Consider the following 22,853-nt stretch of genomic DNA (forward strand, 5'->3'; position numbering starts at 1 on the left):
AAGGAACTAGTGATTTTAGGAAAAGTTGAATCAAACCCCTTTATAAGAAAGGTGATGTGAGTGAGTGTGGTAATTACAGAGGCATTTGCTTGATTTCTGCATGAAGCCCATAACAAAGCATACTGATATTTATTAGATTAGGAGATGGCGTAGATGAAGCGTAAGAAAAGAGCAATGTAGTTTTAGGAAGAGGTTATGATGCGTCAACAGAATTTTCACCTCTTAGGTAGATAATTGAGAAATATATGAATCAACAGGCCCTTTCAGTCTTCAGTTTTGAAGATTATAAGCAGACCTTTGATTCAGCTGATAGAAAAGCTTTAGTGATGGTCATATCCTTATATTGTATACCAGATAAGAAGTAGTTAGTGCTAAGCACAAGAATAATAAGTAAGTGAGTGAGTGAGGTAGGAAGTGAGTTTAGTTGTTGGTTCATTTTGGAATCAGGAGTTAAGCTGGGTTTTATCCCATTTTCTGTTTCCATGGATCATCTGGATGGAGTTCGTCCAAAGAACGGCAAAGGCTTTAGGAGAGTATTGTATCAAATAGGAAGGCAAAGCTCTCCTACACTTAGATTGTGCAGATGAGTTGAGTGCCCTAGAAAAAAATGATAGCGAAATGAATGCAATTTTTCTATGTTTTAAGAGTTCATGGTGCAATGATAGTTTTGAAATTTAAGTACAATTTTTTTATGTATGCCACAACACTGAAGTTGTCAACCTAAAATTTGTATATGTACTGGGTGAACTTTTGAATTTTTGCACAAGCAAATTGATGTCATATACTTTGATCAGCTCATTAAGGACTATTGATACGTATTGGAAAAAGATCTGTCTGTCTTGGTTCAAAAGTGTATTTTCTGGCCGCAAATCAACTTTCTTATATTGTACCAATACTTCGAAAGGAGGAAAGGGAAAGGAGCAACGATTTTTTTGTCTGCGGGGCTAGATAGCCGTCGCATATCTTAAACACTTATTGATTTAGTCTTAGCTTCGATTTGGAAATGGTGTCTGCCTGCTTATCTGCTAGCACGGAGTTTTCAATCCAAAGCAGAAACATGCCTCAATGGAACAAAAGTTTGGCTGCATTACTTCAGATAAACCTCTTGACATAGACTAAAAGACTCCACCTCAACTTACAGACTTTAGGCTCTGACTTAATTACTAAGGGAAACCATCTTTTTGGCCTCAGGCAACAATTACACGCAGCTTGCTAAAATGTAATATTCATCAATCGGACCTGGGGTCCACACTTTCGGTAAAAACCACAGAGGTTAGACCCTTACCCTTTCTAGCAAAAAGCTGAAATCCTTGGACTTGAAAACAAAACCAAATAATAATAATTCATTTATTGCCCATTATGAACAAAAAGAAGTGGAGTACATCAAGAACAAAAAACAAAAAAGCAAACTTGCACACTTAACAATTATTTACATAAAACGACGTAAATTATGGTGCGCAGTAGGACCTGCAGATTCCAACAGCTTTTCCGCGAGCACAGTCACTTTTTCCCGTAAATCAGGGAGGCCGAATCGCGATATTAGATGCCGTTTCTGGAACCACGGAGGAAGGCACAGAAGGTACCGAGAAAATTTTAAATAATAAATCTGCAGAGATTTGAGATCTTTAGGCTTCAGAATTGGAAGAAAACCAGATAAAAAAAAGAATAGAATGATCACAAAATGAAGAATATAGTTTCCCAAGCGCTTTTCTATTGTACCTCCCTCTATTTGTAACAATTTTTGAATATCCAATCTGGATTTTTTTTTCTTAGCATTAGAATCTGTAAGACCCCGAAGTGGTTTGAGATTATTAGTAATGTGAAGATCAAGCCACCGAAAAGAAGAGACAAGGAATAGAGGAAAAATCACAGTTAAGAGGGAGACTCGCACCCTAATTAAACGAAATATATTCGTACTTATCAACCTTCAGCATAAGCCCAATCCTTCTGAACTTGTCTGAGATCCAACTGGCAGAATGTGAGAACCTAGAACGACTGACAAGGAGAACATCGTCCGCCTAAGCGAGATACGAGACATCAATTCCATCAGAAATGAGAGTCGAAGGCAAAGATGAAAGGATAGGAGCAATGCATTGCTCAAAAATAGTTGGAGAAAGCACGCCACCTTGACGGACCCCACGCCAAAGAAACACCGTTGAATCAGAAACTACTCCATTACATTTTACCCAAATAAAAGAGTTAGAATACCAGTACCGTAACAAAACAACAATAGAAAGCTTAATATTGTTGGAAAAAAGGGAATAGAGTGCATGTGAGTGGACTATACTATCGAAAGCTTTCGAAAGATCAAGAGCACAGATATGAAGAGAAGATTCATTATTTGCAGATTGTAATAGGAGGGAAGCTAGAACACGACGGGCGTGCTGACATCCCAGCCTTTTTTGAAAGCCAAATTGGTTTTCACCAAAATTAACATTTTCTGAAATGAAAGGGAGGAGAATATATTCAAAAATTTTGCTAAGATTACACGAAGTAGTAATTGTTTGATATGAACTACACTCTGACGAACTTTTTCCATGCTTCAAAACCGAGGTGACTGTGCCACAGAGTAAACTGTCGGGAACCATAAAAGTAGATAAACGCATCTGAAATAGTAGCTGAAGGTGAGCTATCAAAATCGGGCAAACTACTTTCAGATGATAAGAAGAAATTCCGTCTTGATCAACACAGCTAGATTGCATATTATTTTGTTGCTTTCGCAACACAATAAATCAGCAAATTTCCTTGAGCCAAAAATGTTCACCTGCAATGTTTTTTGCCTAACTACGGTTAAATTTTGATTGTGTTAGAACACTTCTTAATCCAAAATCTCCTAAGATAAACTTTGTTTTGGTTCTAGTGTTAACAGTTATTGTTCTTGTAAAATACGTAACAAAGCGAACTTTTTACTCCTGTAACAAAACGTACAGAAACGTCAGTTCTCTTGTAAGAACACTATCTTTATTCATTTATTTAAGTTCTAAAAGACAGAATATAATCGACTAAAGACATCATCTCCTGTAATATTTGAATTTCATCTTGAGGGAATTTTATTTCCTAGAAACCGTTCCAAAGCTTCAGGTCTTTATTTATCGTCATTTCTCTTCTACTCGTTACCCTTCTTTCTTACACTTCTTTCCTTTCCTTCTCTCTCTCTCTCTTTTTCATCAGTTTCTCCATTTCACTTTCCTTTTTCATCTGTCTTTATACAGGACCTACGATTTTTTACAGGCACATAGCCGACCTAGCTGGCACACCAGAAATCATTTTGCCCACTCCTGCATTCAATGTCATCAATGGTGGCTCTCACGCTGGCAATAAACTGGCCATGCAAGAGTTTATGATCCTCCCAACAGGTCTGACCTTCTCTTCCTAAATCTTAAGTGTAATAGACAGGGATGTATCCAGGATTTTTTTTTTCGGGGGGGAGGGGGGTAAACAAAAAAACTTAAAAAACTCGTAACAAAATTTGTTGGTATCCATTTTTGTTACGTTTTTACGAGTCAGACAAACATTTCGGGGGATGGGGTCAGACGCCCTAACCCCCCTGCAAATAAGATGAATGTATTCCCCCCTCCGAAATTTTGTCCGATTCGTACACACGTAACAAAAAAGCATATAAAAAAAATTTTGATGCGTTTTTTAAGTTTTTTACCCCCTCCTCCATAACAAATCTTAAGGTTTTTTATTGGGGGGGGGGTATACGCTCTTGGTATTCAAAAAATTTTTCACCAAAGGGAATGGTTCAGTTGCAAAATATATCAAAAATTGTGCCTTGAAAATTGTGATCTTAGGAAAATGTACTATTTAACTGCTGCTAGCTGCCACTATTTAACTGCTAAATAAACACTAATTGATTACCACAAGTATTTTTTCTTTGATTGGGGAGATTTTTTGTTTGCTGGACAGATTCACAGTAAAACCAAGGATTGGGGCACTTTCCCTCCTTTACCATCGAGGGACGATTTTTCAGGTCAAAGAGACAGAGAGGGGAACTTGTCTTCTGTATTCAAATGAACCCTAAATGAAGAAAATTTTAATAAAAAAGTGATTTTTAAAGGTATAATTGTAGAGTCGTTAAAATGAACAAAATTGACATGCATTACACTATGACTAACGACAGTTCAACCTCCCGTTAAACGTACTTGTATTTAATTATCAGCCTTTTACCGACTGTTCAACCTCCTACCTGACTACCGACTGTTCAACCTCCCGTTAAACGTACTTGTATTTAATGTTCAACCTCTTACTGACTGTTCAACCTCCTACCGATTTTTCAGCCTCCTACCTGACTACCGACTGTTTAACCTCCCGTTAAACGTACTTGTATTTAATGTTCAACCTCCTACCTGACTACCGACTGTTCAACCTCCCGTTAAACGTGCTTGTATTTAATTCACTACTTTATTAAAACACTTCATTCTTAAAGAGATGTGAAATAGATTTTATCATGAATTAAAATAAGTCTCTTACATATTTACCGCCTCGTTTTGCTAAGAGTTGTATTCTAGTAGCCTAGGCTTGAAGGAATGCAGACCCATGGAATTCTTGGTAAAAGTGGCTTATTCTAGATTTTAGCTGCACTATAATTGTCTTAAGAGTTTTTTTTTAGTATATACTCTTAATATTTTTTTTTATAATTTATATCATTTAATATATTTTAAAAAGGACTAAGACTGCCAGTAATCTTCAGTGACTCTGCCAAAATAATTATACTAGCTAGAATCGTAACTTAAATTTCGTGTTTCAGAAGAATCAAAATACTATATATAATACGATATTTAAACAGAATACATTTTTGACATAACACCTTTAAATTAGGTGTTGTTTTCTTTGACCACAATACCGTTCTTAGACAAACAAATAAACTTTCAAAAGGGGATAAATCCATTTATTTAGATAGTGAAAAAACAGGTACAAAAGTCCAGGTATTTCTGTAACTTCTACAGCGACCATCTTCAGTAGAAATACTAAAATAATAAAATTGAAACTAGCATATTTATGTACAACAAAATAAATAACTTTTCGGGTCATTCACTTTGTCAATGAACTCTCTCTGAAAATAATCTAGTGAATAATCCGGAAGTTCATTATTTTTTGAATGACCCTGAAGGTTATTTATTTTGTTGTATATAAAGATGCTAGTTTCAATTTTATTATCTTAATATTTCTAGTGAAGACGGTCGCTGTATATGTGATCGAAATATCTGGACTTTTGTACCTGTTTTTTCACTGTCTTCACCGCGTATATATATATATATATATATATATATATATATATATATATATATATATATATATTATATATATATATATATATATATATATATATATATATATATATATATATATATATATATATATATATATATATATATATATATATATATATATATATATATATATATATATATATATATATATATATATATATATATATATATATATATATATATATATATATATATATATATATATATATATATATATATATATATATATATATATATATATATATATATATATATATATATATATATATATATATATATGTGTGTGTGTATATATATACTAGGTATATATATATATATATATATATATATATATATATATATATATATATATATATATTATATATATATATATATATATATATATATATATATATTTATATATATATATAGTTATTTACATTCAATCTCCTTCAAAATATGCTCCTTCTGAGTCTATACATGTTCTCCAGCGTCCCAGCCATTTTTGAAAACACCTCTTGAAGTCATTTTTAGAAACTCCTTGTAGCTGCTGTGTCGGGTTTATTTTATTTCATCTGAATCCTGGAAACTTTTACCCTTAAGCGCCATTTTTATCTTTAGGGATACAAAAAAATCACATGGAGCTAGGTCTGGTGAATAGGGGGGGGGGATGAAAAACAACTGAGATATGTTTGGCGAAAACAGCTGCACAACTCTGGCTGAATGGGCTGGTTCATTATTGTGATGCAATTTCCAACTGCCAGACTCTTGAAACTCGGGTCTTTTTCTCCGTACAGCGTCTCGTAAACGGTTTTGGAGCATTCTCACGATGAGCAACACCTTGGTAGTCGAAAAAAAAACAGTCAACATAGCCTTCACTTAACTCCAAACTTGACGAGTTTTTTTAGGTCGCGGTGAATCAGTTGTCTTCCACTGCAAAGATTGTACTTTTGTTTCTGAATCGTAGCCATACGAGTCTCGTATAGCAAGTCTCGTCAACATGTTATAATTGATTTTTTTTTTTTTTTTTTTTTTTTTTTATCATCAGATTCGGAACGCTCTAGCAAAATCAGTGAATTTTTTGTTCATCAGAGAGCAGCTCACAATGAAATCTGACATAACGTAAAAACACACTTTAATTAATCGCACCTAGAAGATAACCGACTGAGATAATTTTAATCTAATCTATGTCTAATATATTTTCCCAACATATAAAGTTCATACTCAGACTGATTTACGATTAATTGTATCAGTCTCGATACTTTTTGATTAGACCTCTTATATTAAATATAGTAGAAAAATAATTATTTTTCTGACAAATTTAATAGCCTTTAAATATATCTTTTTAGTCAGTCTCTTGATTTTACTCAATGGAAAATATTCTTCTTAAATGGAAAACCTGGGATCTATTTTAAAATCTAGTTTGTCAGTCCCATCGGGAATAAGTGGACTTTTTAATTGCCAAAGCAGCACCCTTTGACTACCAAAATAATCATAAAAGATATCTGAACCTCAAATGTTCTCTTGACATTGAAGAACCTTTGGAGAAAGCCCAAATTCTTGGAAGAGATCAATAATGTTTCCCGGAAAAATTGTTCACGTGCTTTGCTTGTGGATTTATTTGGTGACATTCCATTGAAAGGGCATTGTCTGCCAGTTCCTTCTCTTAGAAATTAAATTAAAAACCAGTTTTTTTTTCAAATGAAAACAAAGAGTGATATTTGAAACTGAAAACGAGCAGTTTCTCTGTATATTTAGGAGAGATGCTGCCCCCTCCCTCTCAGCCTCAAACTCTTTATGCTGAAGTATAACAAATGCTTAATTGAAAACATTTTTGAGGGCAAAAAAGTATAGCCAGCTAGTGATTGTCAGTGGTTTATTTACCGATGGTGTTTCAAATCATTGAACTAAAAATTTGGTGGTTTAAAGCAGATGGGGATAAACAAACCCGTCCATTCTAGAGGAATTCTGTAGCGAAAATGTTTTTCCACATTTCTATTATGTTAAAGCATTCGTTCCTGAAGCATAGGCGGAAAAAGTCAAACTTTAATGCAAAGAGGCGTTGGCTGAAGTGGGTGGGGGGGGGGGAACTGAGTACTTCTCAAATGTGGGGTAATTTTATTCGTTTTAAATTTTGCTGTCACTGTTACTTTAATTAAAAATACTTGTTAATTTCTGTTCGTTTTTATATGACAGTCTTAGTGATTTCAGGGACTTCCTGTCTCCACAAACATAGTTTTCATGCTTCGATGTTTCTCATTAAAATGAGCCATTTTACTTTCAATCTCATGCCGTATTTTGCCATAATGAGACCTCGGCCGAAACGCCAAGGACTGAGGGGGGGGGGCTTTAACTTCCGAGTCATTAATAAAACATGACTAGAATTTGTAGTTTTCGTTAGAAGCAGTCCCCTTCCAGTGTGTTAGAGTACCGGTTTGATTCTAGTAGTCCTCATAATTGTAGTTGGGGGGAAGATATAAGAAGAAGGAGGGTATAATACTTCAATCATGCAATACTAAATGTACTCGCAATGTTCCATTCAAAATGCTACAATGAGCTCAACTCTCTCTAGAATTTTTATCATAAAATTTATATACTATCCATATTCCAATCAGGTATAACATTGTCAGCTTTCTAATACAATTCAATGATGAAATTTCTTATTATAAACCAGTCTTTTTTATAATTTTGTGGTCATTTCCACAAAATTTCGTGGATGCCTTGAGATTTTGACACGACGCTATATTTGGCTGCAATGGGTCCTGGGGTATAAAATAGTGAGGTATCGGGTTTAGTTGTCCTCCAATCGCATCGAATGGGACCTTTAACAAACTTGTATAGCCACTGGTTTGATATGATCCCCAGTCACGTGAAAAGTACGAAATTTTGCATTTTGAATTTAGGGGGTATGAAAACTCCTTTAAATTATAAATTTTAATATTTGTATTAACTATGTAGATATTTTTTTAATTATTTCTTATCTTGACTATATAAATAGAATATTTTTTAACTACATAAATTTTACCTATTTGGAATGATTATGGTCAGAACATTTTGAAAATGTGCTAAACCGAGATGGAGTTGCAGGAAATAGAGGAAAATGAAATAAGTTTTTGATTCCTTGGATGTGAAGGAAGATTTGTTTTGTGAGGAAGAATTGGCAACAGTATTAAAAGGATTAAAAAATAATAAGGCTTGAGGTGCTGATAGTGTGGTAAATGAGTTTCTTAAATATGGTGGGTCTGAGGTTAGAAATAAGTTTCTGAAGATTATGAATATGATTTTTAAAAAGGGGAAGTACCTAATGGTTTTAGGAAAACCTTTTTTAAACCACTGTAAAAAGAAAGGATTATTAAACCACTGTATAAGAAAGGTGATAAGAGTGAGTGTGGTAATTATCGAGGAATTAGTCTGGTCTCTGTAGGTAGCAAATTACTTAGTATAATATGATACTTTTTAGACTGAGAGATGTTGTAGACAAAGTTAAAAGATAAGAGAAGTGCGGTTTTAGAAAAGGTAGAGGATGTGTCGGCCAAATTTTCACTCTTAGTTTAATAATTGAGAAAGTGCCTGATTTGTCAAACACCTTTGGTCCTCAGTTTTATAGATTATGAGCAAGCGTTCGATTCTGTTGATAGAGGAGCTTAGTAAAGGTTTTATCCTTGTATGGTATACCAGACAAATACATTAAAGTGATTAGTGTTATGTAAGAGAATAACACTGCTGCGGTTAAGGTAGGAATTGAGGTTAGCAGCTGGGTTTGTATTAAATCAGGAGTTAAGCAGTGTTGTGTTCTATCCCCCTTTATATGGATTATTTTGATGGACTTTGTCTTAATGAACACAGAAAAGGCAATGGGATACCACGGAATCAAATTGGGAGGAAAAACTCTCCTGGACTTAGATTATGCTGATGATTTAAACATCCTTGATGAAAGTGTGAGCAAGATGAATGAACTTTTAGAGATTTTGCGAGTTCAGGGTGCCAGAATAGGTTTGAAAATTAATGTTAAGAAGACTAAGTCACTAAGGCTAGGAATGAGTGAAGATGAAAAGGTAACGTTTGGTTAACAAAAACATTGATCAGGTGGGCAGCTTCACTTACCTTGGTAGTATTAATAGTCAAGACTGTGGGAGCAGTGAATATGTTTAAAGTAGAATAGCCAAGGCTCAGGGTGTTTTTTCACAGTTAAAAAAAGTTTGGAAGAACAGGAAGATAAGTCTGCAAACCAAGATTAGAAAATTAGAAGCTACAGTGATGACAGTGGTCAAATATGGCTCTGAAGCATGGGCGCTTTGAAAAGCGGATTAAGCTTTGCTAGATGTTTTCCAGAGAAATTGCCTACGGATTGTTCTGGGTACGCGGCTGACTAACCGTATTTAAAACACTAAGCTGTAGGAAAAGTGTGGTTCAATCCCGCTTTCTAGGGCTACAATGAGAGAAAAGTTTAGATGGCTAGGGCACGCTCTGAGGATGAAGAATGGCAGTTTGTGGATGATTGTCCTTTTCGGCCAACCGTCTAGGGCTAAACGGAAAGCAGGTCATCCTCGTCTTGGCTGGGAGGACGTCATTAAGAAAGATTTAAAGGAAATGGGAACTTCCTGGAAGGGTGTAAAGAGGGAGGCTTTGAATAGATTGGGATGGAGGAGGAGCGTGCGTAGCTGTGTTGGCCTCAGGCAGCTTCGTGCTGCGGTGAGTTGGTAGTAGTAGTAGTCAAATGAGATTCTTTAGATGTACGTACTATTTTCAAATTTCATTTTTGACAGTTTTAGCTACTTTTTGCATGCGTTGCTCTTTACTTACGTTTCATAACATGGACTGTTCGGTTTGTTACCACGAACTGTTTGATGTAGTTCTTTATAACAAAATTGTCGTAACAAATTTCTTGTAGTATGTTTGTATGTCACTTCCTGTTAAGACATGGAGACATTTTAAGCAGAACACAGATGTATTATTCCTAATTTTGATTTTAATTTATCCCAAAGAAAATCTTTCGCTTTTTTGGTCTTTTATTATGAGTAATGTTTTTGGTATAAAATGTTCTTAAGAATGTTTTTAGCATTCTTGAAAATTGTGCAAATATGTTTAATTAACAAATGTTAATTAACTAAAAAATGTGCTTTATTTATTACAAAATGTAATTAACAATGTTTATAAGTACTCTGCTTTATAGACATGGCTAGGTTAACTACCATAAATATTTATCAGTTTTCTGAAAAATCGATTTACCATCGAAAAGAATTTTGATTATCAAATACAAATAAAAAGGAATTACGCTCGAATGCAAGTTCAAATACATTGCTTTATGGACATGGTCAACTGTACAACTAACAAAAATTTCTAGTGCTTCCTGATCCATTTACTACAAAATACCCCACCCCTTCTACAAACTGCTTATCATCTCCCTCTTTTTGGCATGAATTCATCTTGTCTTGATAAAAAAAAATAATTTAGTTTCTTCTCATTTTTCTTTTATTAAGTTTAAAATTTTGACTTAGATTAAGCTTCATTAGGATCCAAATTTTGACTTAATTAAGCTTCAAAATTTGACCTCTAATGATTATTATATATAGGCAGTAATATAGATGAAAGTATAGTAAAATATGAAGTAATGTAGATAAAATGATAGTACCTCTATTTACACAGGATGCAAATAGGATCACTGCTTACTAAAACTGTTATGCTCGGAAAATATAAGTCAATAGTGTATATAGAATAAAGAAGATGAAAGAAATAAAGAAAGAAAGGAAGTGATTCAAAGGAAGATGCAAATTTAACAAAAGAAGAAAAGTATTTCTTAGGTTCACGCTTTGACTTTTAAGTATTATCTATAAAGTAATCTACACCAATTTTATAATATTTTGTTTTTTAGGGGCGAGTTCATTTTCTGAAGCTATGAAAATGGGCAGTGAGATTTACCATCACTTGAAGAGTGTAATCAAGAGTCGTTTCGGCCTTGATGCCACTGCTGTTGGTGATGAAGGTGGATTTGCGCCAAATATTCTGAACAACAAGGATGGTAAGTACTCAGTAATACAATATCCTGCAAAGGATAACAAAAATCAATCCTAGACAAGATAAATGCCATTTGCAGATGTGTTTCGAAATCCTCCTATTTCCTCACCTTCATCAATAACCGCAAAATTTCTAGAATGATGACAAGAAATTTATTTTTGTAAAGAGAAACCACTTTTTATTTTATGTGCGCAACATTTATCTCTCATCGTGGAAGATAGTGTAACCAATGATAATTTTGAGGATATCAGGGTCTTACGGGGTTCAATTCATGTGTTGCATAATGTGATATTTAGGAACAGCAAGACTTTATGAACCATGGTTAAGATAATAATTCACGTCAATACATCCTTATCTGATATGGTGAGATATTTAATAACAGTAAGCCTTTATGAACTATGGTTAATATAGTTATTCACTTCAATATAAATTTAAAAACATAACACAGGCTTAATTCCAAACTTAGTAAATAAATATCCACCTTTTCTTTGCATTTCGAGAAGATTCTGGACAGACCCCGTCCTGTGGATCTGCCAGATATCCATGCAACCCCCTTTGTGAACCTTCTAATCAGCACCGGAGAACCTTGTGATGGAGAAGTTATACAGGCAGCCAGCAAGCTGAAAAATGGCAGAGCAGCAGTAACTAACAGAATAACAGCAGAGATGATAAAAATATCACTGAATACCTGTTTGGATGTGTGGCTTAAACTTTTTGCTAGTATCTGGAAGTCTGAAAAGGTATTGGATGATTTGATAAAAAGTAGACTCATCAAACTTTTCAAGAAAGAAGACACAACAAATTGCGACAACTGGGGGGACATCAGTCTCCCATCTATTCCTGCTAAACTTTTCTTACAGATTATTCTTCGGCGCATCCAGCCAGTCCTCGATAAATACCTGTGGGATGAACAGGACAGTTTTCGGGCGTCCTGTTCTTGGATGGATCTCATCTACACACTACGGATGACGATTGAGGAGTGCAATGAATGGCGGGAAAAAATGTACCTGATTTTCGTAGACTTCGAGAAAGCCTTCGACTCCATCGAACGAGACTCGGTATGAAAAATCCTGCGATACTATGGACTTCCTAAAAAAAAATAGTGGACCTAATCATTGCATTTTGTGAGAACACAGAATGGTGTGCTCGGATCCAAAAAGAAAATACTAGATATTTCCGCATCATATCCGGCGTAAAACAGGTCTGTGTTCTTACTCCGTTCCTCTTCGTTCTCGCCGTCGACTATATACTCCTTGATTGTACAGGGTTCGGTATCCAAATTGGAGAAGTCAAACAGCTAGCCGATCTGGATTTTGCTGACGATATTGCATTGATTGAAAGTAACAAGACCAAACTCCAGGATCTCCTTAACACTATCCGTGAAAATGCTGACCGACTTGGCCTCAAGATTAACACATAGAAGACAAAGAGTATGGCAATAACTGATTCCCCCCCCCCCCCCCACGACATAAAGTGTGGAGATTCAACTGTTGAGCAGGTCGTAGAGCTCAGGTACCTCAGCAACTCAGTTGAAAATTCAGGGTGAAGCGAGCGGGAAATGCAGTTGAGGTTAGAGCAAGCCAGTGGAGCTTTTAACCGACTAAAATCATTATGGCAATCGAAAAGGTAGTCGACAAACTTAAAAATGAGGCTATTTATTAGCAATGTCTTTTCTGCGCTTCTTTATAACATCGAGTGCTGGAATTTAAGTCAATGACAAGAGAGACTGATTCTTGCTTTCAAAAATAACTGCTTTTGGAGGAATTTGAACATTGACGGGAGAGATCACGTCACAAACCCGATTGTCTGATATATCTCAGGCCACCCCATAGTTATAGACGTCATTAGGTAACGAAGGTGGCGATACCTTGGGCACGTTATCCGTATGAAGGATGATAAGATCCCGAGATAAATTTTGAAATGGCAACTTTGGGAAATCGGCAGTAGAGGCCGGCCAAATAACACCTTGCGTCGCAGCTATCAACGGTCCAACATTCACACGACGATACAACCCCCATTGGAAGATGTTTGGGTGGCGGCGCACATGCAGGATGATTGGTGGCTCTTCGTGGATGCCTCTGGTGGCACAGGAGGATCTAAGGTCTAAGGTAATGTCATTCCTTGGAAACAGCGCGTAAAAAATTTCCTACTTCAATCCCTCTAACTCCTTACAAAACCTAAAAATGAATTAAAGCGGCCTCCCTATCTTCACACTTTGGGCCCAAACGTTTGACTTCACCGCTCGCAATATTCTCTCAAATTTGTTAAAAATTCTATTACCGATATCGCCCACTTTGATAAACCTTGGCTTAGAATACCCCTCCCCCATACTTCCGTAATCTTAGCATACACTGAGAGAGAACGACGGTGACGCTGATGGCTCACATTGCTATATCTGGATCTCCAAGTTCGCGAGAATAATTTTCATTTGTTAAACTGTCACCCCCCCCTTTTCTATATACCTCGTATAATAGGAATTAATCTTGCAAATGTATCTTATTTATTTATTATTATTTTGTCCAATGTTTGGACAAAGTATCTTTTAAGAGAGCCTAACTAGCCTCTTAGTCCTGCTCGATTTGAAATAGGGCTAAAAACGAGTATTGTGGAATCAGTGATGATTGGCAAGGAAAAAAGACTAGCAGGCATCAGTCCTTATTTGTAGCTGGTTTTAACCTCGTAAATGTATCATGTTAATGGTTTTTTTTTAAGTTTGGGCATGGTCTCTGTTAAACGAGACTAACTAGGCTCTTAGTCCTACTCGACTTGAAGGGGGGTTAATAACGAATTTTGTGCAGCACATGATGATGGTAAGGAAAAAAGGACTAGTTGCCGTCAATCCTTATATATAACAGGTTGCAACTTTCTAAGTGCATCCTGTTTATATTTGAAGAACAATGGACAGGAACTCTCTTAAGCAAGGGTATAACTAACCTTTTATTCCTCATCAACGCAAAGAGGAACTAACAATGAAAGTTGTGTAACTTGTGATGATGGTGAGGAAAAGATGAGAACTATGGTGAGAACTAATTTGCAGGCTAGTGCGGAATTAGAATATCGGCTATTGTAAAGAGGGACGGAAGAAAGTAAGCGTATTTCTCTGAACATATTGGAAAACAAGTAAAAGAATTAAATTTAGACTAGGATATGTTGAAAATATTTCTAGATTAGAATGAAACAATCATAGGTTCAAATTGAGATAAAATGGAAATTATTCCACCTCGTTCCGAATTCTATGCTGAAGGCTTTTGAGTAAAAAAAAAACCAAAAAAAAACAGGCTTGTCGTTTCAATCCATACTTTTTACAATATAACTGGTAAAATTTCTTTATGTGAAAACACCGAAAAACTTGTTCTATACAGTCCTATTGGGTTGCTTTAGAGTTTTTTCGTTGCTTATTTTTAATATCCATAATGTTAAATCACAATATCTAAAAAATTTCATAATCAAAATATATAAAATACATTATATTATTAGTCCATAATATTAAAAAAACGCTGGCCATGTCAATGTTAATACTTCATACAATGTAATTGACAAATTTTCTTTATGTGATAACGTTGGAAAAGTATTTCTATAAATTCCCATTGGGTTACTTTTTATTTTGTTATTGTTGTTTATTTTAACATTGAAACAGGCACTGTCGTGTCGTTTAATTGTATACAATCTTTGAATAAAATTTTTACCATAAATGTTTTTCATAGGTTTGTCCCTTATTGTAACTGCAATTGAAAAAGCCGGCTACACTGGTAAGGTTGAAATTGGAATGGACGTAGCTGCCTCTGAGTTCTATCGAGAGGGTAAATATGATCTGGACTTCAAAAACCCAAATTCCGACAAATCTGCTTGGCTCTCTGGACAAGAACTTGCTAACTTATATCAAGAATTTATTAAAGAATTCCCTGTTACATCAATCGAAGATCCATTTGACCAAGATGATTGGGATGCATGGAGCAGTTTCACAGCTAACACTAACATTCAAGTAAGTATAATGGAATGGGTGCTGTCAAGGGCGTATCCAGGATTTTTGTTCGGTGGGAGGGTGGTTACAAAATCTTCAAAAAACGCATCGAAAATTAATTTATTCATATGTATTTTGTTACGTTTTTACAAATTGGACAAAATTTCGGGGGGGGGGGTCAATCCTGGTAACCTTCACGCCGTGAGATACGGCCTTGGTTGCAGGTTAAATGCAAGGATGCCACAGTTCCTTAAATAAAATAAATTGTCGAAAGCGCGTCTCGTGATTTTTTTTTTGACGGTGTTTCAATAATATCAGTTTTTCTTAAATGAAAAAAATTAAGCTTTTTTTTTGGATTGATTGCATGCTCCTAGGTTCAACAAACTCTCTGGCAGAGTTACACCTGGGCGCAAAAATCTTGTTTTGCGGAGTGTGTTGTGGCTCGTCACTCATTTTAGCTCGGTTCCAGTAAATTACCGCGGTCCGGTGGAGATCTGGTGTAGAGTAAACTTCAGGTCTGTTCATTGAATTTGAATGTATTGTATTGGAGACTTTGAAGCTTTTCGTGTGGGGACTCAGCGCTTCTGAGAAGAGTTTGCCTCTACGATTTGAAATGTCTAAATATGTATAAGGGGAGGGGGTGCACTTTAAGTTCAAGGAGGTTCTATTCCTGAAAATAAAATTATTGGAACATTACAAGAGCATGCTAACATATGTTCTATCAATGGAACATACTAACATTCTAGTAGGCATAAGGGAAGGGGTGCATCCAATGACGTATCCAAGATCTTCTCTGGGGGGGGGGGGGGGAGATTACAAAATTTTAAAAACACCGTATAAAAAAAAATTATATGCATGTTTTTGCGTTCTCACGAGTCGAACGAAATTTGGGGGGGGGGGGGGCAAACCTGGTAACCCCTTCTAGATACAACCTTGGGTTTAGCTTAAATTTAAGGACGCCATAGTTTTGAAAATAAAAGGAATTGTCGCAAGTACGTTTCATAATTTTTGAAGAAAGTGTTTCAATAGCATCAGATTTGTAATTCAAATTTGCAATAGAAAAAAAAAACGAAACTTTTTTTGTGGAATGATTTTATGCTGCTGGTATTGATTCAACAAACTCTCTGGTAGAGTTTTTTACACATGGGTGCAAAAGTTTTATTTTATGGAGGAAGCTGTGGATCATCACTGATTTTAGCCTGGTTCCTGTAAACTAGCCCGGTCCGGTGCAGGTCCGGTCCTAAAGAAAACTTTAACCCGGTCCGATGAATTTGAATCGATCGTATTGGAAACTTTGAAGCTTTTGTGAGGGTCCTCCCCAGAAGCGTTTGCCTTTACCATTAAAACTGTCCAAGTACGTGTAGGGGGGGGGGGCACTTTAAATCCAAGGATGCTCTATCCCTAAAAATAAAAATCATTGCAAGTATTTATCATAATAATTTACGTAGCTAGTGATAAAGGTGCTATAGTAAGTTTACTTAATTTTTTTCTAAAAGCTGAAGTTTTTTGGTAAAAAATAACTGCGAATATTAGTATATATGATCTTACTAGTAATATGCATTTTGACTGGGCTTCATCTTGAAATTTATACTGCTTTTGTATGATTTACCTTTTTGTTGTCTTTTAAGATTACCCCCCCCCCCAAAAAAAAGAAGACAAACAAAGAATCTTATGTACCAGTTTATATTTTCTATTTAATGCGTTATTTTAATTTGTACAGTTTGCCTTTTTGTTATGTTCTTAAGTCATGTCTTATCTTTCCTCCACTTAAAAAAATGTCTGCTTGCTTAATTATGCTTATTAATGTAATAGTGAATATTCAATATAGTTTATAGTGAACTTAAAGGTTTTCGCATCGACTTAATAAATAATCCAAACAACTTAATTTCCTTTTTTTGGTTTACGGCCCTCTTGCTTTGGAGAGCAGAATATTAAATAAATTAAGAAAAAGACCGTATTGGCTTAGAAGCTATTTAAAAGCCTTACATTTAGATTAGTCAGCTCATTTGTTATTCTAGATAATTGATGATGTGTCTTTGGCCTATCCAAACCGTATAAATCTTTCTTTTTTAAGGGGGAGCGGACTTTATAGGTAGATCGAAAAGGTTTTTGTTTATTTTTAGAGTTGATTCTTTCAATTTTAGGTTTTTCTACGTTGCTCAGGAGGTAGATAGTAAAGAATAGGGCTTAATAATCTTATATTCAGGTTGATTATTCTAGATTGTCTCATTTTTCATTTTAGATTGTTGGTGATGACTTAACTGTAACCAATGCCACACGTATTCAGACTGGAGTTGATAAGAAAGCGTGCAACTGCCTCCTTTTGAAAGTGAACCAAATTGGTTCGGTCACAGAATCCATTCGGGCTCATAAATTGGCAAAATCTAACGGATGGGGTACCATGGTATCGCACAGATCAGGTGAAACAGAGGATGCGTTTATTGCTGATTTGGTTGTTGGCCTTAGCACTGGGCAGGTAAGTTTGTCATTCCGTTTGAACCAATGGCTTATAACCAGAGATCTGAGGTTGGAGATGGTAATAGTTTTGTTGTAAATAAATTCTGAAAGTAAGAAAAATGTGGCATGTCGTATCCCGTGAGAAAAGGCCGATATCTCTACTCACTAGCCCTTGGTGCAAAAAAAAAAAAAAAGTGGGTAGAAACTACATGAAACGAATAAAATGACGGACCTTAAAAAATGAAATTTCACAACGAAGAGTCACCTTCTCAGATGAACAGTAACCTTTTTTTAGGTGGGTCTTTTTATTTCGTTTGTTTGACTTTTTGTTCTTTTTGGTATAAGGACGGCTGAACGAAGGTCAAAATATTTGCATTTTCTTCTTCTTTTTTTAGATAATTGTCTTGTTTTTCTCGTTTTAATACGTTTTCACATATTGGTACTGCATATTTACTGCTCAAGGAGCGAGGGTCGTTAGAAATTAAACCCTTTTCAGCTGGGGCTGCAACCTATTGTGCGTAGGTGTCAAGGATTGTTGAGATGAGTTATCTTAAATCCAGCTAATGAAATGCTGCTCTGGGTAAATTTTACTGCTCAAGGAGTAATGATCGGTAGAAATGAAAGGCTTGGGAGCTGGGGCTGCAACCTAGTGTGCTTAGGCGTCAGGACTGGTGAGGGTAAATAATCCAGGATTCAAGTTATGAAATGCTGCTCTGGGCAAATATTCAGATTGCTACAAACAAATATTAGAAAGCAGGAATCCTAGTTTGGTCCCTAAAATCACGATTCGGTGTCAGCATCCTACCTTAAAAGAGACAGGTTTCGAATAAAACATTTTGAAATCGGTCAGAATTTACTGACTCCATAGCTCTGTACTCAACCGGGGATAGCCATATCTCTTTGGCGTTCGGGACTTAATCTTTGTACACATCGTAGGTGCTACTAATTTAAGACATGGCTATAGTGATTATTTAATCAGACAGTCCGTTGCGATCTAATGTCATCAAAAGTGCAAGAACTCCTGCACTGGGCAATCTGAGTTTTAGGTAATTGGAAGAACGAGATGAGAAGAGCAAGAATTTAGAATAAAATCTCGGGATTGTAGGTTATATCTTGTTTATCGCTATATAAAGAAAAAAGTTTTGGATACCTATGCTATTAGATTAAAATATTAGGAAATTGGTAAAATAAATGAGTCGTTAAAATAAATGAGAAATGTCTCGTGGTTTAAGCGGTATGATATATATTGCCTTTTTTAAATTGATTCCTGAAATTAAGAGTTTTAAAGAGTTCAAATCAATAATAGTTATTATGTTGACAACTTTCATTAAAAAGAAAAAGAAGATCATTTTAGCTTATGAAATTTTTGTTGTAAAAAAGTTTGTGAGCGGTGTCTCACAGTAGCGCCATTTTTGTAAAGTTTTTAGAGGAGCAACATATTTTGTGTAGGTTATACCACGTTGAACCATGGAACTGAACCAAAACTAATCATTTAAACTTTGGCAACGCTTTTTTTTCGTATAAGCTCAAACATTAGCAATCTGCTGAAATTCATGTTGAAGATAACTATACTTTCGAAAGTTTTACGTGCATTACTGTTTAGCTTTTTTTGCCGATTTTCGCCAACGTTTATCGTCTTAGGTTTGGCAGCCACTGCTAACAAAAACTGGATAAATGCGTATGGGGATCATTCATTAATAATTAGAGTCCCAATCTTTCCCTTTTTTCTTTTTTTTATGGTGTGAATTGTTGTGTACGTTTCCACTTGACCAATTCAATTAAATTTTATTATCACTTTCCTTGGCCCTTTAATTTAAAAAAGGCGCGAAACCAATAGGCCAGTCCCTAAAATATGAGTATTAAGGATGTTATTTATGAAAAGGAAATAATCAACTTCAATTTGTTCAAGTCATCTATTTTACAAGCCTCTAGTGTAACTGAAGACTGCTAAACCTAAATTTTGCTCATGCAAAGCTTTTTTTAACGTATAATTTATGAAACAGCTGCTGTACTGTATTTTCACTCTCACTCACTCTCACCCTCTCTCACTGTCTCTCTCTTTCTCCTCCCTCTCTCTCTTTCCCTCCACTTGTTTTAATTTCTTGTTCTTTCTCTTTCGTATAAAAGTAAAATTATTTACCCTTAAAATTTTGAATATAATAAACGAAATTTAAAAACATATGAAATGGTCCGTGATTATTTTTTTTTTATTAAGGAATATTATTTTAAAAATAATTATAATATTTTGCTTATTTTAGATCAAAACTGGTGCTCCATGTCGCTCAGAGCGTCTTGCAAAATACAATCAAATTCTTCGCATTGAAGAAGAGCTTGGCAGTAACGCCAAGTATGCTGGCAAAAACTTCCGTCATCCGCTTTAAATTTACGAAAATGTTGTAAGATGTGATGAAATGTCTTTGGTTCTGAAATAGTCAATTTGATTTCAAAGGCTGCTTCAAAAGTCTGCCAATTTCTCTCTCTGTGTTGATTGTTTTTTCTCTATCAAATAAAATGTCTGTATAATGTAATTGGTGTTTTTGGCTTGCTTCGGGCTTTATCTAAAAGATGTGTAACACGCCTTGATTTGACGCAAAGAAGTAGGCACATACGAATGATTTTTTTTAGAGGAGGGGGTGGGGTATATAAAAGAGCAAGAAACGAATTATGTGCTGTCATAAGACAATACCACAGTAGAGGTAATATACAGTAGCAAAATGTTGTTTTTTCAAACATGACACACATTTCATAGCACGCAATTTGAGAAGTTTCACAGACCGTCAGAGCCATAGTTTCAGGTGCTACTTGCTTTTCCATTGGAAACGTTTGTCATTGCGCGAAAGCGGAGTCATGAAGTTTGTGCGATTTTAGATGTGTGTCAAAAATCTTCAATGAAAAGTATAGGACTTTTCGTTTCTGTATTACCTCTACTGTGGACAATACTGTAGACAAAAATAAAGAACACAACCGAATAGTATTTTAAAGAGAATAAAAAAAATGTATACATAAGAAGGGAATCCTGTAAAAATATAACTTAAATTTAATAGTATGCTCTCTGTAGGCTGGACTCGCTTCGTATTAGTTTCAAAAACTTTGCGCTTGAAGGAATCAAAAAAGTCAGTTTGAAAAAACAAAATACATGACGAGCCAGGAAAAAAAAAGGTCGGTGACAGCATTAAAGAGTGGAAACGTTCTTGAGTTACTTTAATCAAACGTCTAAAAATAAACCTCCAGTTATATCTGATCATTTTATTTGTACCTTAACTAACCAGTGTTTCTTCCCTAAACTGCACTATGGTATAGTTGTTTTTCTTGGTTGTTGTTTCACCAAAGTATTGCTGATCAAATTTAAATAGGTAGTTTACATTAGGTAAAATATATTCAAAATAGGTATTAATTAAAGTAAGGCTCATGTAAAGTAATTATGATAATAGGAGTAACATGAAATTGCACTAATTTTTCTTGTTTATATTTGAAAAAAAATCGTACTTAGAAAAATTGAAACTATGGAACTTCTTAAAACTGGCTATCTAACCTTTCACACTTGTCAGAAAAATACAGTTTATATGAAAATAGTTGGAAAATGTAAGTAAAAACCTTGTAATGAGCTTTTAGGAGCTTGAAAAGTCAGTTTGGAAGCATAAGATCCATTGTGAATCAGTAAAAAGAAAGATCAAAGGAGGTGTTAAAGAGTGGAAAAGTTGTTTAGTTACTTGAATGAAACTTTAAGAAATAAACCAGCTGGAGCGCGGAACGGGTAGGATTTTAATCCGCAGGAGCCTGGAACGGGTAGGATTTAAATCCACAGGAGCGGGGAACGGGTAGGATTTTAAAAATTCTTCTTGTAATTCAATCTTGTCTGTAGATCTATTCTGAAGGTTTTGTTTGCTTAGCTCATCAACTAGGTTTGCGAAAAGCCACTCTTTCACACTCGTACCAAAATTCTGGCTTTTGTCCGAGATTTCTACTTTTATAAAATACTTACCGTTCTGCGAGTGACTCAAATTACTTTTTTTGTGTTCCTCCGCCATAGTGCAATGCCATTTTGCATGGGAATCAATATTCATGTTCCCTGAAGACACCCCCTCCTCTTCCTTTCTTTTAAAATTTTACTTATAAGAATATGTGTGGGCTTTACTTATATCTATACAAATCTGTTTAGCAGGAACGAACTTCCTGGAGTTTCCTCCTACGAATCTGAAGCGCAGTGAAGTTGTTAAAAGTAGAATAGCCAAGGCCCAGGGTGCTTTTTCACCGTTGAAAAAAGCTTGGAAGAATAGGAAGATAAGCCTACGAACTAAGATTAGAATACTGGGAGCTACTGCGATGAAAGTGGTAAAGTATGCTTATGAAGCATGGGCGCTTTAAAAAACGGAGGAGGATTTGCTAGATGTTTTCCAGAGAAATTGCCTATGGATTGTTTTGGGTGCCCAACTGACTGACTGTATTTCAAACAGTAGGCTGTACGACAGGTGTGGTTCAGTCCCGATTTCTAGGGATATGAGGAGAGGAAGGCTAGAGCACGTTCCTTGGATTAAGGATTACCGACTGTCCTTGTCGGCCAAACGAAAAGCAGGTCGAGGTTGGTCCCGAATGGGGTGGGAGGATGTCGCAAGGAAAAATCTAAGGGAAATGGGAGATTCCTGGGAGGGTGTGAAGAGGAAGGCTTTGAATAGATTGGGATGGAGGAGGAGCGTATGCTCAATTATATGTTTCGACATAAATGAGCCTGGACAACCACCGCTCGGTGCTTACTTATGTAAAACTCATTGCCTTAAATCATCTCACCAATTTGACTGAACCGCAACAAAATCCCAGAAAATAGAGTTGCTAAAATTCGGCCTAAGGTGATGAAATCAAACCTATTATTGATATGGTCAAAGTTTCCGATGTAGCAAGAATGACTGATGATTGATGAATGACTGATGATGAAGTAATAACAGCTAATTAAAGTCCTGGTTGACATGAGTTGTGTGCTATGTAGTACTTTATTTGCAGTCAGTCATTCAAGAAAACATCTAAAAATAAGTTCAGATTTTTCTATTTCTGTGAGTAAGTCAAAGAAATTTGCTGAATTCTGTCGGATAAGCTTTCTGGATATGAAAAATTTCCTTTGCTATTTGACTTTTGTACGAAACCTGATAAAAATCGGATGGTAATACTGACATGGT

General features: G+C 35.4%; 1 protein-coding gene across 4 annotated transcripts in view; it reads left to right on the forward strand.

Annotated features, from left to right (window-relative positions):
* Window positions 1-22,853, forward strand: part of Eno (alpha-enolase) — a 137,601-nt gene that overhangs the window by 16,041 nt on the left and 98,707 nt on the right. For 3 of the 4 annotated variants that reach the window (XM_089106344.1, XM_089106343.1, XM_089106345.1), the window contains exons 4-8: window positions 3,232-3,356; window positions 11,125-11,271; window positions 14,972-15,249; window positions 17,471-17,704; window positions 19,944-20,213. In XM_089106344.1, the coding sequence (XP_088962470.1) occupies window positions 3,232-3,356; window positions 11,125-11,271; window positions 14,972-15,249; window positions 17,471-17,704; window positions 19,944-20,066 (907 nt within the window). In that variant the 3' untranslated portion in view covers window positions 20,067-20,213. Of the gene's footprint in view, window positions 1-3,231; window positions 3,357-11,124; window positions 11,272-14,971; window positions 15,250-17,470; window positions 17,705-19,943; window positions 20,214-22,853 lie in introns of those variants that run through there. The other variant, XM_089106346.1, reaches the window with a different exon arrangement.

This window comes from Artemia sp. Qi Xiang Cuo, chromosome 20, assembly GCF_049724085.1.
Source record: "Artemia sp. Qi Xiang Cuo chromosome 20, ASM4972408v1, whole genome shotgun sequence".
Classification (NCBI taxonomy): Eukaryota; Metazoa; Arthropoda; class Branchiopoda; order Anostraca; family Artemiidae; genus Artemia; species Artemia sp. Qi Xiang Cuo.